Here is a 26773-nt window from a genome sequence, read left to right on the forward strand (position 1 = left end):
CATGCTCATTGTTGTCAAGAGCACATTCTGCTCGTAATTCAGTGTAAATTGGCACTAAATTGCAAATCTTACTTACAGGATGACTGGTGTGGCGATGGAAAAAATTACACTGGTGCAATAGATGGTAATCGATCGTGGATCCGGACTGTAATGGTAATAGCACTGTGTTGTGTTAAGACAATTCTTCTGGGGTAGGGTTTAAGGCATCTCAGAAAGTGCAGGGAGTTTAATTCAACATCTGACCACTTAGTGTTGACACTGAATGCTAAAAGTAGAAAAGTGTTCCATTTTTGAGCATTAACATTCATGAGCTCAAGGGTTCATGGGAAAAAGTGAAATTCTCAAAAAAATGTATTGAAGCAGATTTAGGTTAAAAAGCAAGAGTGAGAGACAACTGGTCAAAACTAGAAGCCTCATCCTGATGCAGCTTACTGGATCTAAATGAAATAGTGTTAGACAAGAATTAATTGGAAAAAGTGATTGAAGTAGCAATATTGAAGGGAAGCTTTTGATTATTGTAGGGGGTTTCTATATAATTTTACTTAAATGTCAATGGAGGGAGGTTAGGGCGGTCCATCACCTTTGACGTGATTTTGATTTTTAGTGGCTTCTTAGTTTGAAGCGTATCAAATCAGTTAATGGGCTTGGACTGGAGTGATAGTAGTACTGACATTTTTGTATTCATTTGTGGGATGTGAGCATAACTTGCAAGGCCAGCACTTATCACCCATCTCTAACTGCCTTGAGAATGTGATGGTGAGCTGCCTATTGAAACAAATCCTAATATGCATTTTAGACATGTAAAAGGTACTACCCATGGTCGTTTTCACAATTGATTTGCGTATTTAATATGGATTTTTACAAACAGGGAGCGTGAGTGCAAAGTTTGTGGTTTGTAGTTCAGTCAGATTTTAAAGCATTCAACTGATCTGTTCTGACTACTTAACAGATTTTCCTGTGTAAAAGCATAAATAGACATTCTGTAAAAAAGCATTCATCTAAGGTTCCATTGGAGGATGAGCATTAGTTATCTGTATTTTGTGTTTGGGATAATTGAAATGTTGTGTAGCATTGATGATTAATGTAGGTCATAATTCTGTGTCTGTACTCCTGCTGCATTCATCATGCGTTTTTAATGCTACCACAAAAAGGGTTCAATATGGATATGACCTATCTATATTACTGAAAATCACTTTACTGAAGCTTTTCCTATTGTAGCTATGTAGCTGTTACAATTGCTATGAAATTTAAGCTAGAATTGAGGAATTAAAAATATACGAACAGGAAAAGGCCATTCAGCCCCTTCAGCCTGTTCCACCACATAATTAGATCATAGCTGATCTGAATCTTAACTCCAACGATCTGCCTTGATTCAGTAACCTTTAATACCCTTGCTTAACAAAAATCTATCAATATCAGTTTTGAAATTTTCAATTGACCGCACCAGCTCTTTTAGGGAAAGAGTTCTAGATTTCCATTACGCTTTGTATGATGAAGTGTTTAGTTTAGTTTAGAGATACAGCACTGAAACAGGCCCTTCGGCCCACTGAGTCTGTGCCGACCATCAACCACCCACTTATACTAATCCTACACTAATCCCATATTCCTACCACATCCCCACCTGTTCCTATATTTTCCCTACCGCCTACCTATACTAGGGGCAATTTCTAATGGCCAATTTACCTATCAACCTGCAAGTCTTTGGCATGTGGGAGGAAACCGGAGCACCCGGAGGAAACCCACGCAGACACAGGGAGAACTTGCAAACTCCACACAGGCAGTACCCAGAATTGAACCCTGGTCGCCGGAGCTGTGAGGCTGCGGTGCTAACCACTGCGCCACTGTGCTTCCCAACATTGCTCGTGAATAGACTTACTCTGATTTTAAATTTATGTCCCCTTGTTCTGGACGTTCTGGACACCCTGACGAGGAACTAATTTCTTTCTATGTACCATATCAACTCAATTAATCATCTTAAACACCTCAAATAGATCACCCCTTAACATTCCATATTCAAGGGAGACATACCTAGGGCTGGATTTTGTGGTACTGGCGGGGCTCCCAGCACAAGGCTAAAAAGACGGGAGGGACCCTGCCTCAGCCTTTCCGAGACCCTGACACATAGAACCATAGAAAAATAGGAGCAGGAGTAGCCCATTCGGCCCTTCGAGCCTGCTCTGTTATTCAATACGATCATGGCTGATCATCGAAACTCAGTAACCTGTTCCGGTTTTCTTCCCATATCCCTTGATCCCATTAGCCCTAAGAACTATATCTGACTCGTTCCTGAATATATCTAATGATTTGGCCTCAGCTGCTTTCTGTGGTAGAGAATTCCACAGCTTCACTCTCTGACTAGCTAGGAGATCTGGAAGCGGGATGCTGATGCCATGGCTCATTTTAAACAGCCTGGTCCAGCAGCAATGGGGATCCTGACCTGCTTCAGGTTCAAATATTTTGTCAGGGACTAAGACTTGAAAATTCTGCCCACGATCTCCAACAATATATTCCATCACCTCAAGCCCCTGTGTAAAAATGTTTCTCCTGCTCTCTGTCCGAAATCTTTTACGTTTACTCTTACATCTTTGTCCTCTCACTCGACACCCCACAATCGCTGGAAATAGCTCGCTTTTATCTAGCCCTTCATAATTTTAAACAAATCTATCCAATCATCCAAAATGTACTTCCTAATGGAAACTATCCCAATCTTTCAAGTCTTTCTTTGCCTTTACCTGTTACCAGGCAACATCCTAGTGAATCAAATCCCAACATTCTGTCCTCCCTTAACTTAACTAACTATTCTCATTCTATCCTTTTATTTGTTATAATGGGCAGGATTTTCGGGCCCCGCCAAGGTTGGGAACAGAGGACGAGGCCCAAAAATCCTGAAACCGGCCAGTGCGCAGGCTTCGCAGCCCCACCAGCTTTCTCTATTTTAATTTTTTTTTTTAGAAATTGGTTGAGAGGGCACCTTCTTGTTACCTTTTACTGCAGCTGGGTGCTCCTCTGAAGCTGGAAGGGCTGTGCTTGGCCCTCCAGCTTCAAGAGCCCATCCACTGCCCTTAATTGGACAGGGAACCTGGCTCCTGTTTCCCACTCCCAAGTGGAGGTCCCATTGTTGGGTGGTTTTCGAGTGGCTGGCATGCTCCTGTGGGAGGCAGCACATCCATCGCGATATTACCAGAAGCGGGCAAGTAAGAGCCGACAGGTGGGGGAGGTGGTCAATTAAGGATGGCGGGTGGGTCTTCAATACTGCCAGCACAATCAGAGGGAGTGAGAGATGTGGCTGCTGCTGAGGAAGCAAGGAGAACATGAGGACGCGTCTATTTTGAGGCATCTTTGGAAGGGTGAGCATTAAATAAATTCTTACGTGTGCCAAGCAAGCAGGGCCCGGAGAACAGAGAGGAGAAACATCCCCCAGTGGCAAATTGGGGCCATGGGAGTGTTGTTTACTTCCGGCAGCCCCCTTCCTTGCTCCATGCAATCTCTGGCTCTGATGGCTCTCCTGGGATGCTGCTGGGATGCCGCCTCCATGCAGCTGGTGACCTCCCCATATGGCGGGGCTGCCGTTCTGTCACTGACAAAATGCAAGTGGCCCAGGAAAATTGCTCTTAATTGGGAAATTAATCATTCAAATTGGCTGCCCGCCTCCAGTCGGCAGGCAGCCAAGCCGCTGCCATTCCCGCCACAGAGAAACCTCACCTCAGCTCGATCATTAACCTTTCTAAAATTTTCCCTATTCCAATCCTAACCCTTTCTACTTGACCCTTATTATCTTGCTGTTCCTATACTCAAAGTCCTCACCCATATTTAAATCATCAGCTACCTGATCTACTGTGTTACTCAAACAGGACCTAGCAACATTACCCCCGTTATCAGTATATAAACATAATGCTTGTGGAAAGACCCATGTGCATATTTCAGTAATTCCACTCCCTTTACTCTCATTTACCTCCTGCCCCAAGCATCCTACAGCAACAACTTCTTTTATATAGAACTTTTAATGTAATAAAACATTCCAAGACACTTCACAGGAGCGTAATCAAATGAAATTTGACATCAAGCCATATAAGGCGATATTATGACAGATAACCAAAGGCTTAGTCAAAGAGGTAGGTTTAAAGGAGCATCTTAAAGGAGGAAAGCAAGGTGGAGAGGTTTAGGGAGGGAATTCCAGAGCTTAGAGCCTAGGCAACTGAAGACACAGCCACCAGTCATGGAGCAATTAAAATCAGGGATGCTCAAGAGGCGAAAATTGAAGGAGTGCAGATATTCTGGAGGTTTGTATGGCTGGAGGAGATTACAGAGATAGAGAGGGATGAGGCCATGAGGAATTTGAGAACAAGGCCGAGAATTTTAAAATCGATATGTTGTTTAACTGGGAGCCAATGAAGGTCAGCGAGCATAGAGGTGATGGGTGAATGGGACTTGGTGTGAGTTAGGACACAGGCAGCAGAGTTTTGGATGATGTTGAGGTTATGGTGAGTAGAATGTAGGAGGTCATTCAGGACTGTATTAGAATAGTCAAGTCAAGAGGTAATAAAGGCATGGAAGAGGGTTTCAGTAAATGAGCTGAGACGGAGCGTAGTTGGGCAATGTTATGGAGGTGGAAATAGGCGATCTTAGTGATGGCATGAATATGTTGTCGGAAACTCATTCTGGGGTCAAATATGACACCAAGGTTGCAAACAGTCTGGCTCAGCCTTTGACTGCTGCCAGGGAGAGGGATGGAATCAGTGGCTAGGAAGTGGAGTTTGTGATGGAGACCGAAGACAATGACAAATTTTGTGATGGAAATAATGGTGAGGCTAACAGTGCTCATGGTTATTTTCATGGAAATTGGACAGCAAATTCTGCCGACCACATGTGCAAATGGGGAAACCCGGAAGTTATTGTCCAGGATGCCCTGCCTCTCCAAAAGCTAAATGGTATCTCGGCGACAGACTCGCTGTTCAAATATATGAAGTTGCTGTACTTACCTCTGTGATAAGAATGAAACTGGCCAGAGAAAGCTAGGGCTTGTTCATTCCAATGTAAGTACCTTTTTAATGGCGTGGCAAGTCTTAATTACTGCCAAGCAGCCTCTCTGGTACTGAAAATTAACTTTTACAAATGTGGAGTCTCATTCTTTCAGATTTTAATTATAGTTGGAGATTTAAAAAATAAATTAAAAATTTAAGTAATTTTAAAAGAAATTTCTTTCTGTCTCATTTATCTCTCTCTTAATCCAATCTTTCTTTCTGTCTCATTATTTCGCTTTCTGCACCTGCTCTGACATTGAATTCGATATTCTAATTGACACTCCTTGGTTCAGATTCTGCGTTGTTCATTAACAATTCTTCAATCTGATTGGTTAAGGAGATACACAGTTGCTGTCCTGTTTACACAGGTCCCAGATGCTTTGTAGCGGGTGCTATTTTTTTGGCTGTCTAATTAGTAAATTCCAGTGCAAAGTCCCCTAGAAAGTCCATGGGCAAGTACAAGTATATAGAACAGCTGGTGCTGTTCATTTGCTGCTGAGAGCAAAGTCTGGCGCAATGTTTTTTTATCCACTCCTGCCCAGTTAGCAGCCAGTTTCACTTATTGCTATTAAATCTGTATCTTCTTATGACATAATTGCTTCTTTATTAGCCAAAATCTGAGCATTGCACGCATGCACTTTACTGCTTTCTTGTTCATATATTTAACATTACTCCTTATCTCATGATTTTTTTCATCTGAGCTAGCCTCCCCATTGTGTCAACTCAGCCTTTTTGTTGTTTATAACTGGTCAATTAGATTTTACTCATATACTTCCTTTATCCCTTCTACATGCTGAAGTCTTTTATTTGTACATTAACGTCATCTATTTCTACCTTCTGTACTTGCTGTTTCCAATTGCTCTGATTTTCTCTGCCACCATTCCTTCATAGGGTGTTGTCGACTTTAAAATTCGGAAATGGGCCTTGAAAAGCTTCAGTGACATAGGACTGAATTATACCCTCGTCGGATGGGGGCTGAAAACTGAATGCAGATCCAGTCCAGATTTTACAATCTCCAGGCCTTTAATAGGTCTCAGGAGCGACTTCCACCTCATTGAGCTAGGAAGTCCCGCCTAATGGAGCTGCCAGCCAATCAGTGGGCCGGCAGCTCTTAGGCCCAGCAGCGCCACCGGGAACGGTGGCCACTGCTGGGACTGCAGCCCAGCTTTAGGAAGGAGTAGAAAGACGGCTCTGGGAAAAAGTAAGTTTTAGGGACCTCGCTGGGGGTGATCGGTCGGGCATCGTGAGGCAAGGGTGTTCGATTGGGGGGATGGGGGTGGGGAGGGGCATGCTGGACGTTGGGGGTGGTTGGGACATCGGGAGTGGCCCTCCGTCGGGCACAGGAGGCCTGACCAGGAGGGCCCCACCCATCCAGGCTGTCAGAGAGCCGCCTACTTTTGTCAAGCCGTTTTTCTCAGGCCAGGGCCGCCCAACTTGCCAAGGGTAAAATCCCCATGGCGGCTGGTGAAGGCCCTTAAGTGGCAGGCCATTTCTCGCCGGGAGCGGGTCAGGAAGGGCGCCCCGAGCCTTCCACTCCATTTTATGCATCCCCCACCTCTCCCCCAGCCACCATCCCGCTCTTTGGGGGGGGCGTAAAATTCTGGCCATAATCATTCACAAAATACGTGTTCAGCTGATTAAAAACGTGATCAATACCCATGAAAAGCTACTTTGTAGCAATAATTTTATTAACAGAGGATTTTAATTATACAAAGCCAGGGAATGTGCTTAATGTAAAAACCAGTGGGCTAAACATATATTCTGCAGATTTACATCAAATTGGATTTATTGTTCTCAAATTGATTTTAAAGTTGCAGTGGACCACATATGCCATCTTTTGTGCCTTATTACAAACAAGAATTAAATTAATCCAGTTTTGTTAAAGAGAGGTTTCAAAGTATCATCCATTATGAAGAGAGTAAAGTGATGAGAGTACAACTTTTATAGCACAGGTCCTTTCAAAATAGCATGGCTTGTTTACTTATACTGATGATCTCTGTTATTGGCACCTGAATTTCTCCATTTCGCAGATCCAAAATCTATCAGAAAAGAATTGAGCTCAGCAGACAGATTTACTTAGCTGCAAAATAATATTGGAAAATACAGGAAGCACTTAGCCGGCCTTTGGAGAGAGAGAGAAAGTTCAGGTTAAACCTGAAACATTAACGCTTCTGCATAAATTTGCTCTGTAAATGCTGCCTGCCCTGTAAAGAGTTTCTAGCATTTTCTGTTTTTATTTCAGATTTCCAGCCTCTGTAGTTTTTTGTTGCTTGTCTCCTATCTGTGTGTCAGAGAAGCACTGCAAAAGTCATGTGGCAGGGAAATGGTATTGAATAAGGGAACTTATTTTAGCTATATTTATTTAGAGATACAGCACTGAAACAGGCCCTTCAGCCCACCGAGTCTGTGCCGACCATCAACCACCCATTTATACTAATCCTACATTAATCCCATATTCCTACCACATCCCCACCTTCCCTCAATTCCCCTACCACCTACCTATACTGGGGGCAATTTATAATGGCCAATTTACCTATCAACCTGCAAGTCTTTGGCTGTGGGAGGAAACCGGAGCACCCAGCGAAAACCCACGCAGTCACAGGGACAACTTGCAAACTCCACACAGGCAGTACCCAGAATCGAACCTGGGTCGCTGGAGCTGTGAGGTTGCGGTGCTAACCACTGCACCATTGTGCCGCCCTCACTGTACTTTATTGCTGCAGATCATATTTATTGCCAAACAGACAGAAATATAAGATAAACTAAGAACCAAATCTGTGCTATTATTATCAAGATCGTGCTCATACTAGTCCTTAAGTGGGTTCCAGTGGGTTTTACAATTATATAAAAAGTGACAAAAATAAATACATAAATGAAACACAACAAGAATTATAATTAACACCCTATCAAATTCACGAAATCTCATGCCCTCTGTGAAATCAGCTATTTTGTGAAAGTCGCCCATTTTACTGATTGACACAAGGCTCAACTCACTGATTGGTAGATGAAAGAGGGCTTGCAGTACAGTTTTGAGAGAAGTGGGGCTGGATTTTACGTCGGGCACAGACGTAAAAGTCGATGGTGAACCTGCTTCGCCTAGCCCGGGGATCTGTCCTGCATTTTACGGGTCCCCAGGCTTTAAATGTTCCAAGGCAGGACTTCCACCCGCTTGAGGGAGGAGGTCCCACTGCTTTGAGCTGCGGGAGCGGTGGTCACTGCTGGGACTGCAGCCCAGCCGAGGACATGGAGCCAGGACTGCAGGTAAGTTTGGGTTGCCTCGCCGGGGTAATCGGTTGGGCCCCGGCGACGCAAGGGTGGTCGTTTGGGGGGAAGGGGGTGGGGGGGAATCTTGGGTCCCGGGGGTGGTTGGGAAGCGGGGGCGGCCCTCAATCGGGAACCCTGTGCCTGATTGTCAGGGCAACCCACCAGTGCTCTAAGAAGCCACCAGGTTTCACTGGACGGCCTTTCGCGTCCCCAGGACGCCTGCTTGCCATGGATAAAATCCCCGCGAAGGTGGGCGAAGGCCCTTAAGTGGCCGGTAAATGGCCCCCACCCCCCCCTCTAAAGTGAGGCAGAGGTGAGAGTGGGTCGGGAAGGCCACCCGGAGCCTCCAGCTCCGTTACCCCCCCCCCCCCCCCGCCACCATCCAGATGGCTAGGGTGATGTGAACTTCTGGCCGTGGTCTCAAGTATTAACAGACAAATGAGAATGCTAGATGAGCAAATCAAAATCGGCCACAACCATTACTGCAGCGCTTCCAGTAAAAGAATTTGGAAGCCAAATTCTGCATGCCGATGGTGGAATGCTATTTTGTACAAGCTGAAATATTTCATTGGTTCACAGACGGCGGGCAACGGTTCAGCGCCACTTAGAGTCTGAAAGCCATTGCAGCAGAAAGAGAGCATCTGGCACCCCACTGCTAGAAAATGAACATGCAAAAAAGAGCAACGATTTTATCGCTTTTTAAGAAGTCAACAGAGAGCTCAGAAAATCGTCAGTTGGTTACAATGGAACTTGTGGATGATTTTGCAAGCGCCAACATACCATTGGAAAAACTAGATCACCCAAAGCTGCAGGTATTCATTCAATGTAATGTGCAAAATGGTGGTGGCTTGCCAAGTGTAAATAAACTTCAACAGGACTACCTACTAAAGGATTTTGCTACACATTGTGAGGAGATGAACTCCGTGGGATGCAGAATTCCACACCTTGTAAGGCTAGCACAGCGCTGTCTGATAATTCCAACAAATTCTGTGGACACGAGAGAGCTGTGTCTAAACACGGACAGGTGTTCACAGTGCAGAGACAGGGAATGAAGAAAGAAACAGTTACAGGTTGCTCCATGCTCACATTCAACCACTGGCTTCAGTAATTAGAGTGTGACCTGTTTATAGTCAGCTTTTTAAAATAGTTTTTGAGCATATAATAAATACCATTTGAAACCAGAAACCTCCTTTATCTTTTTTTTGTTTCAAATAGATAATTTTCATAGTTTATTGTGATACTGTGTAATTTATGATTTAAGTATGTGAAATCGTCAAAGTCACAATTCTTAAAATGCTGTGACTGTGAAATTTGTAAAACTTGACCATGAATTTGGTAGGGCCCTAGTTATCATGCATGTCTGTGCAAGATATCCTGGAAGCTGCCACGATTCATTCATTCTGCAACAGTGACATCTACCACAGGTTTTCGCTCCTCCACATAGAGTGAGCGTGTGGCTCCTTGGAGATAAGGGCTACCCTCTGAGCACCTGGCTGATGACTCCAGTGAGGATCCCTACCCCTAATACAGAGGAGAGGCACAACAACAGCCACTGACCACAAGGGTGATTATTGAGCAAGCCATTAGGTTTCTGAAGATACGATTCAGATGCATCGACAGACCTGGGGGTGCCCTTCACTATATACCAGCAAGGGTGTCCAGAATGGTTGTGGTCTGCTGCCCCCTTCAAAACATAGTGCTGTAGAGAAGAGTGGAGCTGCAGGAAGAGGAAGATGCTGACTGATCAGCATCCTCCAAGGAAGAGGAAGAGCACTAGATTTGGCTTCATACAGGCACACTTTGGTGAACCTGAGTGCATCAGGCTGTACGATAGTGCAATCATAAACCTTTTTTCACCCCCAAAACGAATCCTCCCCACAGTCCAAAATTCAACTGTTAAATTCAGTCCCTTTCCTCATCTTCCAACCTGGTCATACCATTCACCTGAAGGCTACTGTCCAGGGTAAATGGGGAAATGCAACAAAGTAGATGCCAGGAGAATGAGGAGTTTAAATAAAGTGTTTCAGTCATTGAAATAAACATAAATATAACAACATAAAAATTGCTATGCACACCCAAGTGAATCCCCTAGTGCAACTAATAGATCTTTCTCATCCACTTCCTATCACTCCTCCGTGGTGTAACCCCTGTGGCTTCAGCAGAGCTAGAAACAGGCTTCTTGTTCCCTGCTCTGTCAGGTGAGATGCCTGTGGCAGGTGCCTTCGGGCTTTCAGAGCCCCTGAGGGCTCTGCCATAGGGCACTGGTTCCATTGAGGTGGACATCAGCACAAATGCCTGAGACATCATGGCACTTATGCTATAGATGGACTCCTCCAATCTCTCTCCAAGAGTGCACACTGCCTTGGGAAATGATGACAGAACCAGACATCTCCTGTTACTGCTTCACAAGTTTTCTTTTCATGAATGGCCTTCGAGACTCAGCACCTATTTCTAGCTGAACTGAGCTTGGAGTGTCACGTGCCCTCCAACAGGGACTATGTACTGCTGACCATGTCTTCAGCACTTGCTCCTGCTCACATATGATGTGACAACCTAGCTATCTCTACTGCAGTACTCACTATGGTGTCTGTATCTGTGCTGATGGAGTGTGCGCACAATTCATGTGACAGTGAATCCTCAGAATGCTCAGCCTCCTCTGAGGTCCCAGCTTCTTCCTGCAACAGCTACTTCATTATTGCATGCTACAAAAAAACACTCACACATTGTATATCTGTGTAAAGAGGAGTAACAAGACTTACCCCAAATATACAAGGGGTAGGTGAGAAAAATTCCAGTTCTGTAGTCTAGAAGCAAAGTGCTGTGTGGGGATGGCTGGGGTGGGGGGGGCTAGTGGGTTTTGGGAGGGAGGGTGCACCTTTCTGAAGTTCATAAAAGATTAAGTGATTTTGATTAGGTAAACCCAGAACATAACTCTTCAGTAAAACAGGTAAGAAGAACCAAAGGATATAAATGTTAAGTGAACAAAAAGGGCACTTAAAGCAAATATTGGGGAAGAACTTGTGTTCAGGTGCGTACAAGCTATTAGCATAACCTCTGTTATTATCCCCCATATATTAGAATTTTATTAGCCGTTTTAATTGGAATAAGCTGCTGGGTCAGATGGTAGAGACAAAAATCATTCAAGAAAAAATCAAAATGCAGCTCGCTGCTTTAGATTAGATTAGAGATACAGCACTGAAACAGGCCCTTCGGCCCACCGAGTCTGTGCCGAACATCAACCACCCATTTATACTAATCCGACACTAATCCCATATTCCTACCAAACATCCCCACCTGTCCCTATATTTCCCTACCACCTACCTATACTAGTGACAATTTATAATGGCCAATTTACCTATCAACCTGCAAGTCTTTTGGCTTGTGGGAGGAAACCGGAGCACCCGGAGAAAACCCACGCAGACACAGGGAGAACTTGCAAACTCCACACAGGCAGTACCCGGAATCGAACCCGGGTTCCTGGAGCTGTGAGGCTGCGGTGCTAATCACTGCGCCACTGCTGAAGTGGGAGAGCTAGGTACTGAAGAGTTTAACATGAGAGGGATAAACGGCCTTTTCCCAATAGCCTATAAATTCAACCATGAGACTGTAAATGTGTATACACAGTTAATAATAGTAATTTGTCATGATTCTATTTGTGTAGTGGCTTATTGCTATTTTGAATTGTGATTTAAGAAAAGCACTAGTCACAGTAGTTACATTTTGGAAACGGTTGAAGAGAAGAGGGTGGCTTTTCACAATAAGCCACTCCAAAATATCCATGATATAAAAACCATCATTACTGATACTGAGCAGATATAACAAACCCTTGTTGGATCTACCTTTCAACAAATAGGACCAACTCAATGACAAAGCGGACTTTGTCACTTACATGTCTACATCATGTTCATGACTCAGAAAAAATGATTTAAGCAGGGGTTTATGCCATTTTATGTTTACATTATAATTCAGGCCCTAACAATTCACAGCAATTGAATTACAGGAGCCGCTCCGGATCAGCTTCCTCGCAGGTCCGCCAGTTGCCGCTCCACTCCCAGTGTAATCTGAACCATGGCTGCTAGTTTCTGATGGTTTCTGATGGAGCTGATGGTGGTGTTCAGTGGCGGCAATAAGGGCATCGTCGACGAGCTGCACATTTACAACACGGCTCTTATAATTGACATATACTCGAAGATGGCCGGCCTAACAAAGGGGATGTGCGCAGAGAGCTCTAACTTCTGCTGCTCGTTTAATGTCAGAGCCGCTACAGGATCACGTCGGAACCGGAGCTGCAGTGACCGGACTGGGGTGATGATGAAGGCATGCCAAAGGCCCTTCAAGGCCTTGGCACACCCCCCCGCCCCGCCCCGCTGGTCTCGTATGGAAAATCCTTGATCGGATCCTGAGAGAAGAAGCTCCACATCACGGCCGACCATATCACTGATGCCCCATCTCCTTCCCCCCTTGAACCCCCTTCCCCACCGCACCCCTTCCCCCTTGCACTCCCTGCCCTCCGCTCCCCCTTCCCCCAGCACCCCCTTCCCCCCTTGCACCCCTCCGCACCCCCTTCCCCCCAAACCCCTTTCCCTGCACCCCCTCCCCCCTCGCACCCCCCACTCCCCTTTCCCCCCTGCCCCCCCTTCCCCTCGCCCCCTCCCTCCTCGCACTCCTTCCCCTCTTCCTCTCCCTCCATGAATTTGCACAGTTTACTTGTTAGGGCCCCTGCTCAGGGATAGGAACTAACAACCCCACTACCTTGTGGGTGTCTCGGGAGAGATCAAGGCTAAGGGAGTAAACCCTAACAGAAAATCCGGAGAGGAACCCCTAAGGTGGTCATGTGTCACTTTTGGCATGTTTCTGGCAGTTCCTGCAGCCATACCGGTGCCAATCATCGTGCTCTGCACTCCTTTGGACCTCACTAGGAAGGCCGAGAGGGGGGTTTCGACGCTTGGGCAACTCACAACCTCCATACATTCCGTCCAGGCATGCGCCATGGAGAGGTCACTTCATAGTTGCCTCACAGCGACCAAAACAACACAGAAGGCAGCAGTATGGGTTAAAAGTTCAGCTCAATTGGCGTAGAGATTGGGCGCCATGGGTTGCCTTTGTCGGTGGGAGAGGTCATCGCATCTCACTGGACAGCTACCGCCCTCCTCAAACCGGGCAGCCCCTGGTCTGAAAGGTTCTGTCCCGCCACAGTCCACCTGCTTCAATGGGTGCTTGGAACTCAGGGTCATTGCCTGACAAGTGGACTGTAACACCGCATCAAACAGCACGACAAAAAAAGGAAAGAAGGTACCAGCCCTTCGTTTTGCAAGCTGAAACGTTAGAACTATGTATCCTGACCTGTCGGAAGACCTTACACAAATCAACGACTCTCCGAAGACCGCCATCATTAACAACGAGCTCAGTAGACTCAATGTGGACATTGCAGCACTTCAGGAGTCACGCCTCCTTGCGAGCGGATCTCTAAGAGAGCAAGATTACACCTTCTACTGGCAGGGTAGGGATCCTGAAGAACCATAACAGCATGGAATGGGCTTTGCCATCAGAAACTCTTTGCTCAGCATGATAGAGCCACCTTCAAATGGCTCGGAATGCATACTGTCCATCCGACTGCTCACTGCTTCCGGTCCAGTACATTTACTCAGCATCTATACTCCAGCACTGTGCTCCCCACCTGAAGTGAAAGACCAGTTCTACGTGGAACTCCATAATATCATTAGTAGCATTCCCAATACTGAACATTTGTTCCTGCTGGGGGACTTTAAAGCCAGGGTTGGGGCTGACCATGACTCATGGCCCTCCTGCCTTGGGCACTATGGCATTGGAAGGATGAATGAGAACGGACAGAGACTGCTGGAGTTGTGTACCTATCACAACCTCTGCATCACCAACTCGTTCTTTCATACTAAACCCTGTCAACAGGTTTCATGGAGACACGCAAGATCACGTCGATGGCACCAGCTGGACCTCATCGTTACAAGGCTTAACAGTGTCCAAATCACACGCAGCTTCCACAGTGCGGACTGCGACACCGACCATTCCCTGGTGTGCAGCAAAGTTAGACTCAAACCAAAGAAGCTACATCACTCCAAGCAGAAGGGCCGCCCGCGCATCAACACTAACAAAATTTCTTATCCACAGCTGTTACATAAGTTTCTAAATTCACTTGAAAAAGCCCTTCAAAACACTCTTGCAGGGGATGCAGAGACGAAGTGGGCCCACATCAGAGACGCCATCTATGACTCAGCAATGACCACCTTTGGCAAAAGTGAGAAGCAGAATGCAGACTGGTTTCAATCTCACTTTGAAGAGCTGGAACCTGTCATAGCCGCTAAGCGCACTGCACTGTTGAACTACAAGAACGCCCCCAGCGAGTTAACATCCGTAGCACTTAAAGTAGCCAGAAGCACTGCACAAAGAACAGCCAGGCGCTGTGCAAATGACTACTGGCAACACCTATGCAGTCGGATTCAGCTGGTCTCCCACACCGGAAACATTAGAGGAATGTATAATGGCATTAAGAAAGATTTTGGGCCAACCATCAAGAAGATTGCCCCCCTCAAGTCTAAATCAGGAGAAACGATCACTGACCAACACAAGCAAATGGACCGCTGGGTGGAGCACTACCTAGAACTGTACTCCAGGGAAAATGTTGTCACTGAGACCGCCCTCAATGCAGCGCAGTCCTGCCAGTCATGGATGAGCTGGATGAACAGCCAACAAAATCAGAACTCAGTGATGCCATTGATTCTCTAGCCAGTGGAAAAGCCCCTCGAAAGGACGGCATTACCCCTGAAATAATCAAGAGTGCCAAGCCTGCTATACTCTCAGCACTCCATGAACTGCTTTTCCTGTGCTGGGATAAGGGAGCAGTACCACAGGACATGCGCAATGCCAATATCATCACCCTCTATAAGAACAAGGGTGACCACGGTGACTGCAAGAACTACTGTGGCATCTCCCTGCTCAGCATAGTGGGAAAAGTATTCGCTCGCGTCGTTTTAAACAGGCTCCAGAAGCTGACTGAGCGTGTCTACCCTGAGGCACAGTGTGGCTTTCGAGCAGAGAGATCCACCATTGGCATGCTGTTCTCCCTTCACCAGCTACAGGAGAAATGCCGCGAACAACAAATGCCCCTCTACATTGCTTTCATAAATCTCACCAAAGCCTTTGCCCTCATCAGCAGACGTGGTCTCTTCAGACTACTAGAAAAGATCGGATGTCCACCAAAGCTACTAAGTATCATCACCTCATTCTATGACAATATGAAAGGCACAATTCAGCATAGCGACACCTCATCAGACCCCTTTCCTATCCTGAGTGGCGTGAAACAGGGCTGTGTTCTCGCAACTACACTGTTTGGGATCTTCTTCTCACTGCTGCTCTCACATGCGTTCAAGTCTTCAGAAGAAGGAATTTTCCTCCACACAAAATCAGATGGCAGGTTGTTCAACCTTGCCCGTCTAAGAGCGAAGACCAACGTACGGAAAGTCCTCACCAGGGAACTCCTCTTTGCTGACAATGCTGCATTAATATCCCACACAGAAGAGTGTCTGCAGAGACTCATCGACAGAATTGCGGCTGCCTACAACGAATTTGGCCTAAACACCAGCTTCAAGAAAATGAACATCTTGGGGACAGGACGTCAGAAATGCTCCATCCATCAATATCTGCGTCCACGCTCTGGAAGTGGTTCAAGGGTTCCCCTACCTAAGTTCAACTATCACCAGTAAGCTGTCTCTCGATGCAGAAATCAACAAGCACATGGTAAAGGCGTCCGCTGCTTTGTCCAGACTGGCCCAGAGGGTGTGGGAAAATGGCGCACTGACCTGGAACACAGATCTCCGAGTGTTTCAAGCCTGTGTCCTCAGTGCCTTGCTGTACGGCAGCGAGGCCTGGACAACGTATTTCAGCCAAGAGCGACGTCTCAACTCATTCCATCTTCACTGCCTCCGGAGAATCATTGGCATCAGGTAGCAGGACCTTATCTCCAATGCAGAAGTCCTCGAGACGGCCAACATCCCCAGCATATACATCCTACTGAGCCAGCGGTGCTTGAGATGGCTTGGCCATGTGAGCCACATGGAAGATGGCAGGATCCCCAAGGATGCATTGAACAGCGAGCTCATCACTGGTATCAGACCCACCAGCCGTCCATGTCTCCGCTTTAAAGACGTCTGCAAACGTGACATGCAGTCCTGTGACATTGACCACAAGTTGTGGGAGTCAGTTGCCAGTGATCGCCAGAGCTGGCGGACAGCTATAAAGGCGGGGCTAAAGAGTGGCGAGTCGAAGAGACTTAGCAATTGGCATGAAAAAAGGCAGCAGTGCAAGGAGAGAACCAACTGTGTAACAGCCTGACAACAATTTTATCTGCAGAGCCTTTGGAAGAGTCTATCACTCTAGAATTGGGCTTTATAGCCACTCCAGGTGCTGCTCCACAAATCACTGACCACCTCTAGGTGCTTACCCATTGTTTCTCGAGACAAGGAGGCCAAAGAAAAGAAGAACAATTCACAGACAAATTTTACAAATGTCACAGTCACATTATTTTAAGAATCATGAATTTCACAGTGTCACAACAAACTTTCTAAAATAAAACAAAATAAAGGTTTCTGGTGTCAAATGATATTTATTATATGCTCAAAAACTATTGTAAAAAGCTGACTATAAACAGGTCACACTGTACTCACTGAAGCCAGTGGTTGAATGTGAGCATGGAACAAACTGCAATTGTCTCTTTCTTCATTCCCTGTCTCTGCACTGTGAATACCTGTCCGTGTTTAGACACAGCTCTCTCGTGTCCACAGAATTTGTTCTAATTATTAGACAGCACCGTGCTAGCCTTACAAGGTGTGGGATTCTGCATTCCACAGAGTTCATCTCCGCACAACGTGTAGCAAAAACCTTTGGTAGCTAGTCCTGTCGTAGTTTATTTGCACTTGGCAAGCCACCACCATTTTGCACACTATGTTGAATGAACACCCACAGCTTTGTGTGATCTAGTTTTTCCAATGGTATGTTGGCACTTGCAAAATCATCCACAAGTTCCATTGTAACCAACTGACGATTTTCTGAGCTCTCTGTCGACTTCTTAAAAAGAGATGACATTTTTTTTGTGTGTGTTCGTTTTCCAACAGTGTAGTGTCTGGTGCTGTCTTTCCGCTGCGATGGCTTTCAGACTCTAAGTGGTACTGAACCGTTGCCCATGGTGTGTGAGCCAATGAAATATTGCAGCTTGTACAAAACAGTATTCCTCCATCGGGTCGCAGAATTTGGTTTCCAAATTCTTTCACTCGAAACGCTACAGTAATGGTTGTGGCCGTTTTTGATTTGCTGATTCTGGCATTCTTGTCTGCTGATACTTGAGACTGCTTCTTTCAAAACTACACTGGAAGCCCTCCCTCATCTGCCAATCAGTAAAACGCATGATGTTCATAACATGCCCAGCAATCAGCAAGTTCAGCCTTGTGTCAATGAGTAAAATGCACCAAGTTTGCATAATAGCTGATTTCATGGGGGACCTGAGATTTCATGGTCCGTGTCGCATTTTTCACGGCCATGCATTTAATCGGGCACTAAGGACAACCTTCCAATGGTTACATATCAGCTGAACATTGAGGGTGTGGAATCCCGTCTGATTGATAAATTCTCCAGGCTGATCTGAGGGTACCTTGATTGTCGCATGTGTGCAGTCTGGGGGATTCCAACAAATGTGGCAGCAAATCTGACAGTCCTCTGTGTCTGAATGGTCTCATCAATATCAAAGTAAACATAAGTGGTGGCCTTGGAAAACATAGCTTCGGGCACCTGGAAGATGCACTTATGGGCAGCAGATTGTAAGATCATGAAGATGTCACCAGCTGATCCCTGGAAGGAGCCAGAGGCAAAGGAATTCAGGGCTGTGGTGACCTCGATGGCCACTTGCAATGCGTGTCCATCAGGCCCTCTTTGAAGGAGATCTTGTTCCAGGAGCCTGCAGATGTCAGCAATGACCTGCCATGAAAATCTTGAGTTTCCTGAGGCACTGTTGCTCCGTTATATCCAGGAAGCTGATCCTCTGTCTGTGTACCCTGTACTGGGTAATCGCCTCCTTTGAGCTGGATTGCTGTGTCCATCCCCTCTGTCCTCATAGAGTCATAGAGAGATACAGCACTGAAACAGGCCCTTCAGCCCATTGAGTCTGTGCTGACCAACAACCACCCATTTATACTAATCCTACAGTAATCCCATATTCCCTACCACATCCCCACCATCTACCTACACTAGCGGCAATTTACAATGGCCAATTTACCTATCAACCTGCAAGTCTTTGGCTATGGGAGGAAACCAGAGCACCCGGCATAAACCCACACGGTCACAGGGAGAACTTGCAAACTCCACACAGGCAGTACCCAGAACTGAACCTGGGTCACTGGAGCTGTGAGGCTAACCACTACACCACTGTGCCGCCCTGTGATCAGCATGTGGCTGTGAAGAAGGCAACTGCTTTTGGAGTTGTTGCTGTTCCTGCTGCTGCTGTAGCTGTTGGTGTGACTCCTGGTGCTGTTGGTTTTGATGCAGCTTCTCCTGTTGTTCCTCATCAGAGTTCCAAGCTATATCTGTATAAATTGCTCCTAGGCTGCTGTGAAGGCTGACAGCAGGGGAGATCAGATCAAGGGGAGTAAAATTCAAGGTAGGTAAAATTACTTCCAAAAAGTTGGAAATCACTTGTGGAGCAGTGAAACCAGGCTCCCAGAACAAGGTTCTCTCTGCAAGAAATCTGTTTCTCTCTCCACAGTTGCTGTCAGGCCTGCTGAGTATTCCCAGCATTTTCTATTTTTATCTCAGAACAAGTGCTGTGAGTACAAGTCTTTCATATAGGCAGGGCAGTAACTGTACAATTTCATTCTTTAAAGGCTTTCTAGCCTGTCAGTTTCATTGAACAATGAGTCCCCATTGTGCTCTCAGCTTGTTAACTCTGGTGGGTTCACACGTAACTCGGGAAACTCATTCGCGGGATGGTACAGCCAGTATACTGCGTTAAATCTGCAATTAATTGCCTTTTTAAATATTGAAATTATTTACCAGACAGCTCCACAAGGTTTAACTACTGGCCTCCCAACTCACCCCAGTTAAACCTGGAAATGGGCGGAATCATGTTGGATTTATGACCTGATGCTACTTTTCAGATCTTAAATCCCCTGCCCGCACCCAAACCCTGCCCAGAGTCTAGATTTTGTTATTACTTCTAGTTCCTCTGTTGGTCTCATTGTTTATTAAACTCTGTTGTATAAATGACAAACTTTTTTTGAACCAATGTGCAACACAGTGACAGGAGGCTGCAGCCTGGGACTCTTGGGAAAGGTTCCTGACAATCAGATCACGAGAAAGGCTGCAGGTCAGGGCTTGAGGTGAGGAAGGGAGGCTGATGGTTTCCTTCAGGTACTGGGGAGAGCGCTCCTGCTCCTCCTGGCCCTTTAAAAGTGCTGTAAAAAGGACTATCTTGACCTGGCAGCTCCCACCTCCTGATCACTTCCAGGTTTTCCAAGCCTGGGGAAACCCGGCGGCATCAGTTAAATTTATTTCAGGCTTCAATTGCATTATTGGAGTCTGACTTAAATATGTTAATGAAATATCCCACCTCTCTAAGACAGGATACTCATACGGGATACTACCTGCCATTGTAAAAATGGCAACGGTTGCATATATGGTGGTTTGTGGACACATTCTCTGGTTTTTAGAGTTTAACCCTCTCCCCACTCCGACCTTTTTTTCATCATGGGTGGTGGGGGTTGTTAATATTGAGGCCTTGGTTTCTGTACCAAGGTCATTAATGTAGGTCAGAAACAACAGTTACCCACGAATTAGCCCAGTGGGACTCCATTCAGCACATTCCTAATGCAGCTCATGCACATTTGCTGCATTTCTTTCTTTTTATCAATTTCTAATCTATTTCAGTGTGCTATTCTGAATTCCTGTGGCTTTCAGTAAGAGTGATTTATGTTGAGTCTTGTAAGATCTTTCTGAATGACCAGACAGACTGGTCTATTGTAGGAATTTTCACATCTATTTTGTCTGTAACTTCCTCAAAAAGCGAGGCAGCATCTTCCCCTTTTAAAGTCACATCGGCTGTTACTTATTAAGTTGTTGTTATGAAGGAATTCCTCTGGCTTACCTCATTATTTTACTTATTATTGATGTTACGCTATTGAACTATAGTTGCATGGGTCAGATTTCTCACCTTTTTAAGTATACAGGTAATTTTTTTGTTTCTGATACTGTGGAATTTTACCAGCACCCAATGATACTATCAGAAGGATTTCTAGTGCCCCATATCAATTCCTTCAGAATAACAGCTGAGACAATCAGGACAATAGTCACTGACTTCCTCTCTAATCTCCTTCAGCACCCTAGGACACATATTATCTGGCCCAAGGAATATGTTCGCCATAAACTCTTTTAACTTACCAGGCAGCGGCAGACCTGGAAGGAACAGGGCTGTAGACCTATAAAGGAAAGAGCGGGGCTCGAGGCTCTTCACTAACCTGAAGGCCGGGGCAGGGCAGGCAGTGGTGGACCTGGAAGGAACAGGGCTATAAAAGACCTATAAAAGAAAGAGCGGGGCTCGACGCCCTTCACTAACATGAAGGCCGGGGCAGTGTTCAGGCTCTCTGACTGTTTCTGCGCGCACTCTGTTTGGACTTAGTGAAAAAAAATGAATAGTGACATTACTGAAATTCTGTGCACTGATTGGTCGGTGGGCGGCAGCTGTTATTGCCTGGGGATAGCTACCTGTAAATTATCAGTATTTACTAGCTATACTGGTGCTGTTTGCGTGAAGTGAGGCTGTAAGTTGAGTGTGGGTATTTTCATTGGCTGGGGGTGGTGGAATGTGCTGTTTGGTCTTTTTCTTTCTCAGCCTCAAAGGTACAAGGGATAAAAGCTGATTGTAAATAGCTGGTAAGTTATTTTATCTAGCAAGTTTTCATTATAAAGTTAAGTAATGGCAGGGCAGCTCGGCCAAGTGGAATGTGCCTCCTGTGCAATGTGGGAAGTTGTGGACGTGTCATGTGACCTTGGTGAACATGTCTGCAGAAAATGTCTCCGGTTGCAGAAGCTTGACCTTCGGGTTTTGGAGCTCGAGTGGCGGCTGGAGTCACTGTTGAGGGCATTGATTAACAGATGGGATTATGATATTATTGCTACCACTGAGACATGGTTGAGGGAAGCGCAGGACTGGCAGCTTAATATCCCAGGGTATAGAATCTTCAGACATGATAGGGAAGGGGGTAAAAGGGGAGGTGCATTACGCTGTTGATTAAGGAGTCAATTACTGCAGTAAGGAGGGATGATATTTAGAGATACAGCACTGAAACAGGCCCTTCGGCCCACCGAGTCTGTGCCGACCATCAACCACCCATTTATACTAATCCTATACTAATTCCATATTCCTACCACATCCCCATCTTTCCCTATATTTCCCTACCACCTACCTATACTAGGGGCAATTTATAATGGCCAATTTACCTAACAACCTGCAAGTCTTTGGCATGTGGGAGGAAACCGGAGCACCCGGAGGAAACCCACGTAGAAGGTTCCTCTAATGAGGCCATATGGGTAGAACTTAAAAACAAAAAGGGGGCAATCACTTGGCTGGGAGTGTACTACAGGCCTCCAAACAGTCAGGGAGAGATAGAGGAGCAGATATGTAGGCAAATCTCAGAGAGGTGTAAAAATAATAGGGTAATAAGAGTAGGGGATTTCAACTTCCCCTATATTAGAGGGGATAGTATTAGTGCAAAAAACTTAAAGGGGGCAGAATTCTTCAAGTGCATTCAGGAGAGCTTCTTGAGCCAGCACGTAGAGAATCCTACAAGAAGAGGAGCGGTACTAGACTTAATCCGAGGGAATGAAGCCGGACAAGTGGTAGAAGTGGCAGTGGGGGAGTATTTTGGGGATAGTGACCATAACTCTGTAAGATTTAAGGTAGTTATGGAAAAGGACAAAGAGGGAACAGAAATAAAAGTACTGAATTGGGGGAAAGCAGATTTCAATGTGATAAAACAGGATCTGACCAAAGTGGACTGGGAGCAGCTTCTCGTGGGAAAGTCTACATCAGACCAGTGGGAGTCATTCAGAAAGGAAATAGTGAGGGTTCAGGTCCAACATGTTCCCGTAAAGGTGAAGGGTAGGACCAACAAGTCCAGGGAACCCTGGATGTCAAGGGATATAGAGGATTGGATCAGGAAAAAAAAGGAGGCTGATGGCAGATTCAGAGCGCTGAAAACAATGGAGGCCCTAGAGGAGTATAGTAAGTGTAGGGGAGTACTTAAAATAGTAATTAGGCATACGGGATACTTGCCTTTATTAGCTGAGGCATAGAATATAAGAGCAGGGAGGTTATGTTAGAGCTGTATAAAATGCTGGTTAGGCCACAGCTGGAGTACTGTGCACAGTTCTGGTCACCACACTATAGGAAGGATGTGATTGCACTGGAGAGGGTGCAGAGGAGATTAACTAGGATGCATTTCAGTTATGAAGAGAGACTGGATAGGTTGGGGTTGTTTTCCTTGGAGCAGAGAAGGCTGAGAGGGGACCTGATAGAGATACACAAAATTATGAGGGACATTGATAGGATAGATAGGAAGGAACTTTTTCCTTTAGCGGAGGGGTCAATAACCAGGCGGCATAGATTTAAGGTAAGGGGCAGGAGGTTTAGAGGGGAGTTGAGGAAAAGGTTTTTCACCCAGAGGGTGGTTGGAATCTGGAACACACTGCCTGCAGGGGTGGTAGAGGCAGGAACCCTCACAACATTTAAGAAGTATTTAGATGAGTACTTGAAACACCATAGCATACAAGGCTACGGGCCAAGTGCGGGAAAATGGGATTAGATTGAAAGGGTGCTTGATGGTCGGCACAGGCACGTTGGGCCGAAGGGCCTGTTTCTCTGCTGTAAAACTCTTTGACTCTATGACTGTCTATTTCTTGAAAATCTGAGAAATTGCATGTAAGATGATAAGATAGTGTTGCCTTCTTTGGTGAATACTTCTACTAAATATTCATTTCATATATTCTGTTTTATATTTACAGTTTCATTGCAATTTTTATCTTTTAGAATATGAACATCCTGCTTAACTACTTTTATTTATAATACTGAAAACGTGTTTTGGTGTTCTGCTTAATTTAAAAATTTTTTGCATCTCTCATATTAATTTCACGTCCCTGTAATTCTTCTCAAATGTTAAATTTTGTTTTTCTTTATAATCTTTGTATAGTTTGCTTTTCTTTCTTGTTCCTATTTTAATTACCCTATTCATCCATTCAAAGGATTACAAGGTAGAAATTGATCTTGTTGTGCTAGTTTAACCAGCATACAACAGGTACAATGAGGCCCAAGTATGAAGATCAATGTCCTGTGCCCAAGGATGCCTGAAAACATCCAATTTGAAAACGGGTCAGTCATTTTCAGATGACCCTGGTGACCTCCTAAAACAGGCATTGGGTCCTCTCCCCTTCATAACTATTTTAAATCAATTTTAATTCCTTCTACATTAATAAATGGAAATGGTAGAGGGGCAATAATAAAAGATGACATAACCAGCAGAGAAAAAATATATTAGCTCAAGAAATCAAGAAATACATCAGTTTGGCTGGAGCTAAGAACAGCAAGGGACAGAAAACATAGGTAGGAGTTGCTTATAGACCCCCTAACAGTAATTGTAGTGTAGGGCAGAGATAAATCAGGAAATTAGAGGTGCATGTAATAAGAGTAATACAGTAATCATGGGGGATGTTAATTTTCATATAGACTGGGCAGACCAAATTTGCAGTGATATAGTGGACGACAAGTTCATGGAATTTATACAGGATAGTTTTCGAGATCAATGTACCAAAGAACCAACTAGGGAACAGGCTATTTTGGATCAACAATGAGAAGGGGTTAATTAATAACCATGTAGTAAAGGGGCCTGTAGGAAATAGTGACCATAATGTGATAGAATTTTATATTGAGTTTGAATGTGATTTTAGTTAAGTCCAAAACTAGGGTCTTAACCCTAAACAAAGTGGTGAGTTAGCTAAGTGGATTGGGAAACCACATTAAAAGATATGATGGTAGACAAGCAATGGCTAGCATTTAAAGAATTAATACATAATTTGCAACAAATATACATTCCCTTAAGGCACAAAAACCCCAGAAAAAAGTGGTTTAACTGTGGCTAATAAGAGGAGTTAAAGATAGCGTTAAGATCAGAGGAACAGGCTTATAATGTTGTCAAAAACAGTAAGCCTGAGGATTAGGAAGGTTTTTGAATTCAGCAAAGGATGATCAAGAAATCGATAAGGAAACAGAAAAGAGAATATGACAGTACACTAGCAAAAGACATAAAAATAGATTGTAAGCATTTCAGTAGGTATGTAAATAGGAAGAGATTAGTGAAAATAAACATGGGCCCATTAGAGGTAGAGGCAGGTGAAATTATAATGGGGAATAAGGAAATGGCAGAGAATTAAACAAATACTTTGTATCTGCCTTCATGATAGAAGACACAAAAACATTCTGGAAATGTTGGGGAATCAAGGGTCTACTGAGAATGAGGAACTTAAAGAAATCAATGTAAGTAAAGAAATAGTACTAGAGAAATTAATGGGATTAAGTGGCGACAGATCTCCTGGACCTGACAACCTGCACGCTAGGGTTTTAAAAGAGGTAGCAGCAGGGAGAATGGATGTATTGGTTTTGATCTTCCAGAATTCCTTAGATTCTAGAACAATTCCCCAGGATTGGAAGGTAGCAAAAATAATCCTGCTTTTTAAGAAAGGAGGAAGAGAGAAAATGGGGACCTATGGGCCAGTTAACCTAAGCTCAGAAGTAGACCAATGATAGAATCTATTATTAGGGATGTGGTAACAGGACATTTAGAAAATCATAATATGATTAAGAAGTGTTAACATGGATTTATGAAAGGGAAATCATGTTTGACAAATCAATTAGAGTATTTTTAAGAAGTAACTAGTAAAATTGATAAGGGGAACAAGTGGATGTAGTCTGTTTGGATTTTCAAAAAGCATTTGATAGGGTGCCACTCAAGAGGTTATTGCACAAAATTAGGACTCATGGGATTGGAGGTGATATATTAGCATGGATTGAGTATTAGTTAATGGACAGAAAAAAGAGAGTTGGAATCAACAGGACATTTTCAGGTTGGCAGGCTTTAACTAGCAAGGTAATGTAAGGATCAGTAATTGGGCCTCAGCTGTTTACAATCTATATTAATGACTTAAATGACGGGACTGAGTGTAATGTATCCAAGTTTGCTGACAATACAAAATTAGTCTGGAAATTAAGCGGTGAAGAGGACACATAGAGGCTGCAGGGGGATGTAGACAGGTCAGATAAGTGGGTAAGAACAAGGCAGATGGAATACAATGTGACAAAGGGTGAAGTTATCCACCTTTGTAGGAAAATAAAGCAGAATATTTTTTGAATGGTGAGAGACTGGGAAATGTTTGCATTCAGAGCCACCTGGGTGTCCTTGTACATGAATCACAGAAAGTTAACATTCAGGTGCGGCAAGCAATTAGGAAAACAAATGGTATGTTAGCTTTTGTTCCAAAGGAGTGTAAGAATAAAATCTTACTACAGTTATGCAGGGCATTAGTGAGGCAATACCTGGAGTACTGAGTTTTGGTCTCCTTACCTAAGGAAGGACATACTTTCCCTGGAGGGAATGGAACAATGGTTCACTAGACTGGTTTCTGGGACGAGGGGATTGTCCTCTGAGGAGAGATAGCCTAGGCCTATATTCCCTGGGGTTTAGAAGAATGAGAGGTGATCTAATTGAAACATATAAAATTCTTAAGGGTCTTGATAGGGTAGATACTATGAAAATGTTTCCTCTGGTTGAGGAATCTAGAACACAGGGTCACAGTCTCAGAATAAGGAGTCGGCCATTTAAGACTGAGATGAGAAGAAATTTCTTCACTCAAAGGGTTGTGAATCTTTGGAATTCTCTACCCCGAGAGATATTGATGCTCAGTGGATGAGTATTATCAAGACAGAGATCGATAGATTTTTGGGTACTAAGGGAATTAAGGGATATGGGGATATTGCAGGAATTGATATAGAAGATCATTCATGATCTTGTTGCATGGCAGAGCAGACTCAAAGGCCAAATGGCCTCCTGCAGCTCCTATTCCTTATGTTCTTAATAATAAATTGTTCAGATCCTACTATATTGATATACCAACAGCATTCGACTGGGCATAGTACCCCTTGTGAATGATTCTGTGGCAATCTATTAACAATGACTACTTTTTCTGTGAGAATCACAAAGAATCCACTTTCTTTCATCAGAACATTGTGCATCAAAGTAGTTATTCCCCACTTCAAAAAGAAACTGCTTCCACTGTCTGCACTAATACAACTATTCTCTCCTCAGTATTTTTAAGCTTAGCTCCTAGTAGACAAATTACCACCCCACTAACTTTATTTTAAAGTTACC

At 44.6% G+C, this 26773-nt stretch overlaps 1 protein-coding gene across 2 annotated transcripts in view; it reads left to right on the plus strand.

Moving 5' to 3' along the window:
- Positions 1–26773, plus strand: part of LOC137379720 (transmembrane protein 196-like) — a 59819-nt gene that overhangs the window by 32603 nt on the left and 443 nt on the right. Inside the window, exons 4-5 of one of the 2 annotated variants that reach the window (XM_068050991.1) lie at positions 79–153; positions 8865–8914. The exons of the other annotated variant lie outside the window; for it this stretch is intronic. Coding sequence (XP_067907092.1) covers positions 79–153; positions 8865–8900 — 111 coding nt within the window. The 3' untranslated portion in view covers positions 8901–8914. Of the gene's footprint in view, positions 1–78; positions 154–8864; positions 8915–26773 lie in introns of those variants that run through there. 2 annotated transcript variants of the gene reach the window in all.

This window comes from Heterodontus francisci, chromosome 2, assembly GCF_036365525.1.
Source record: "Heterodontus francisci isolate sHetFra1 chromosome 2, sHetFra1.hap1, whole genome shotgun sequence".
In the NCBI taxonomy this organism is placed as follows: Eukaryota; Metazoa; Chordata; class Chondrichthyes; order Heterodontiformes; family Heterodontidae; genus Heterodontus; species Heterodontus francisci.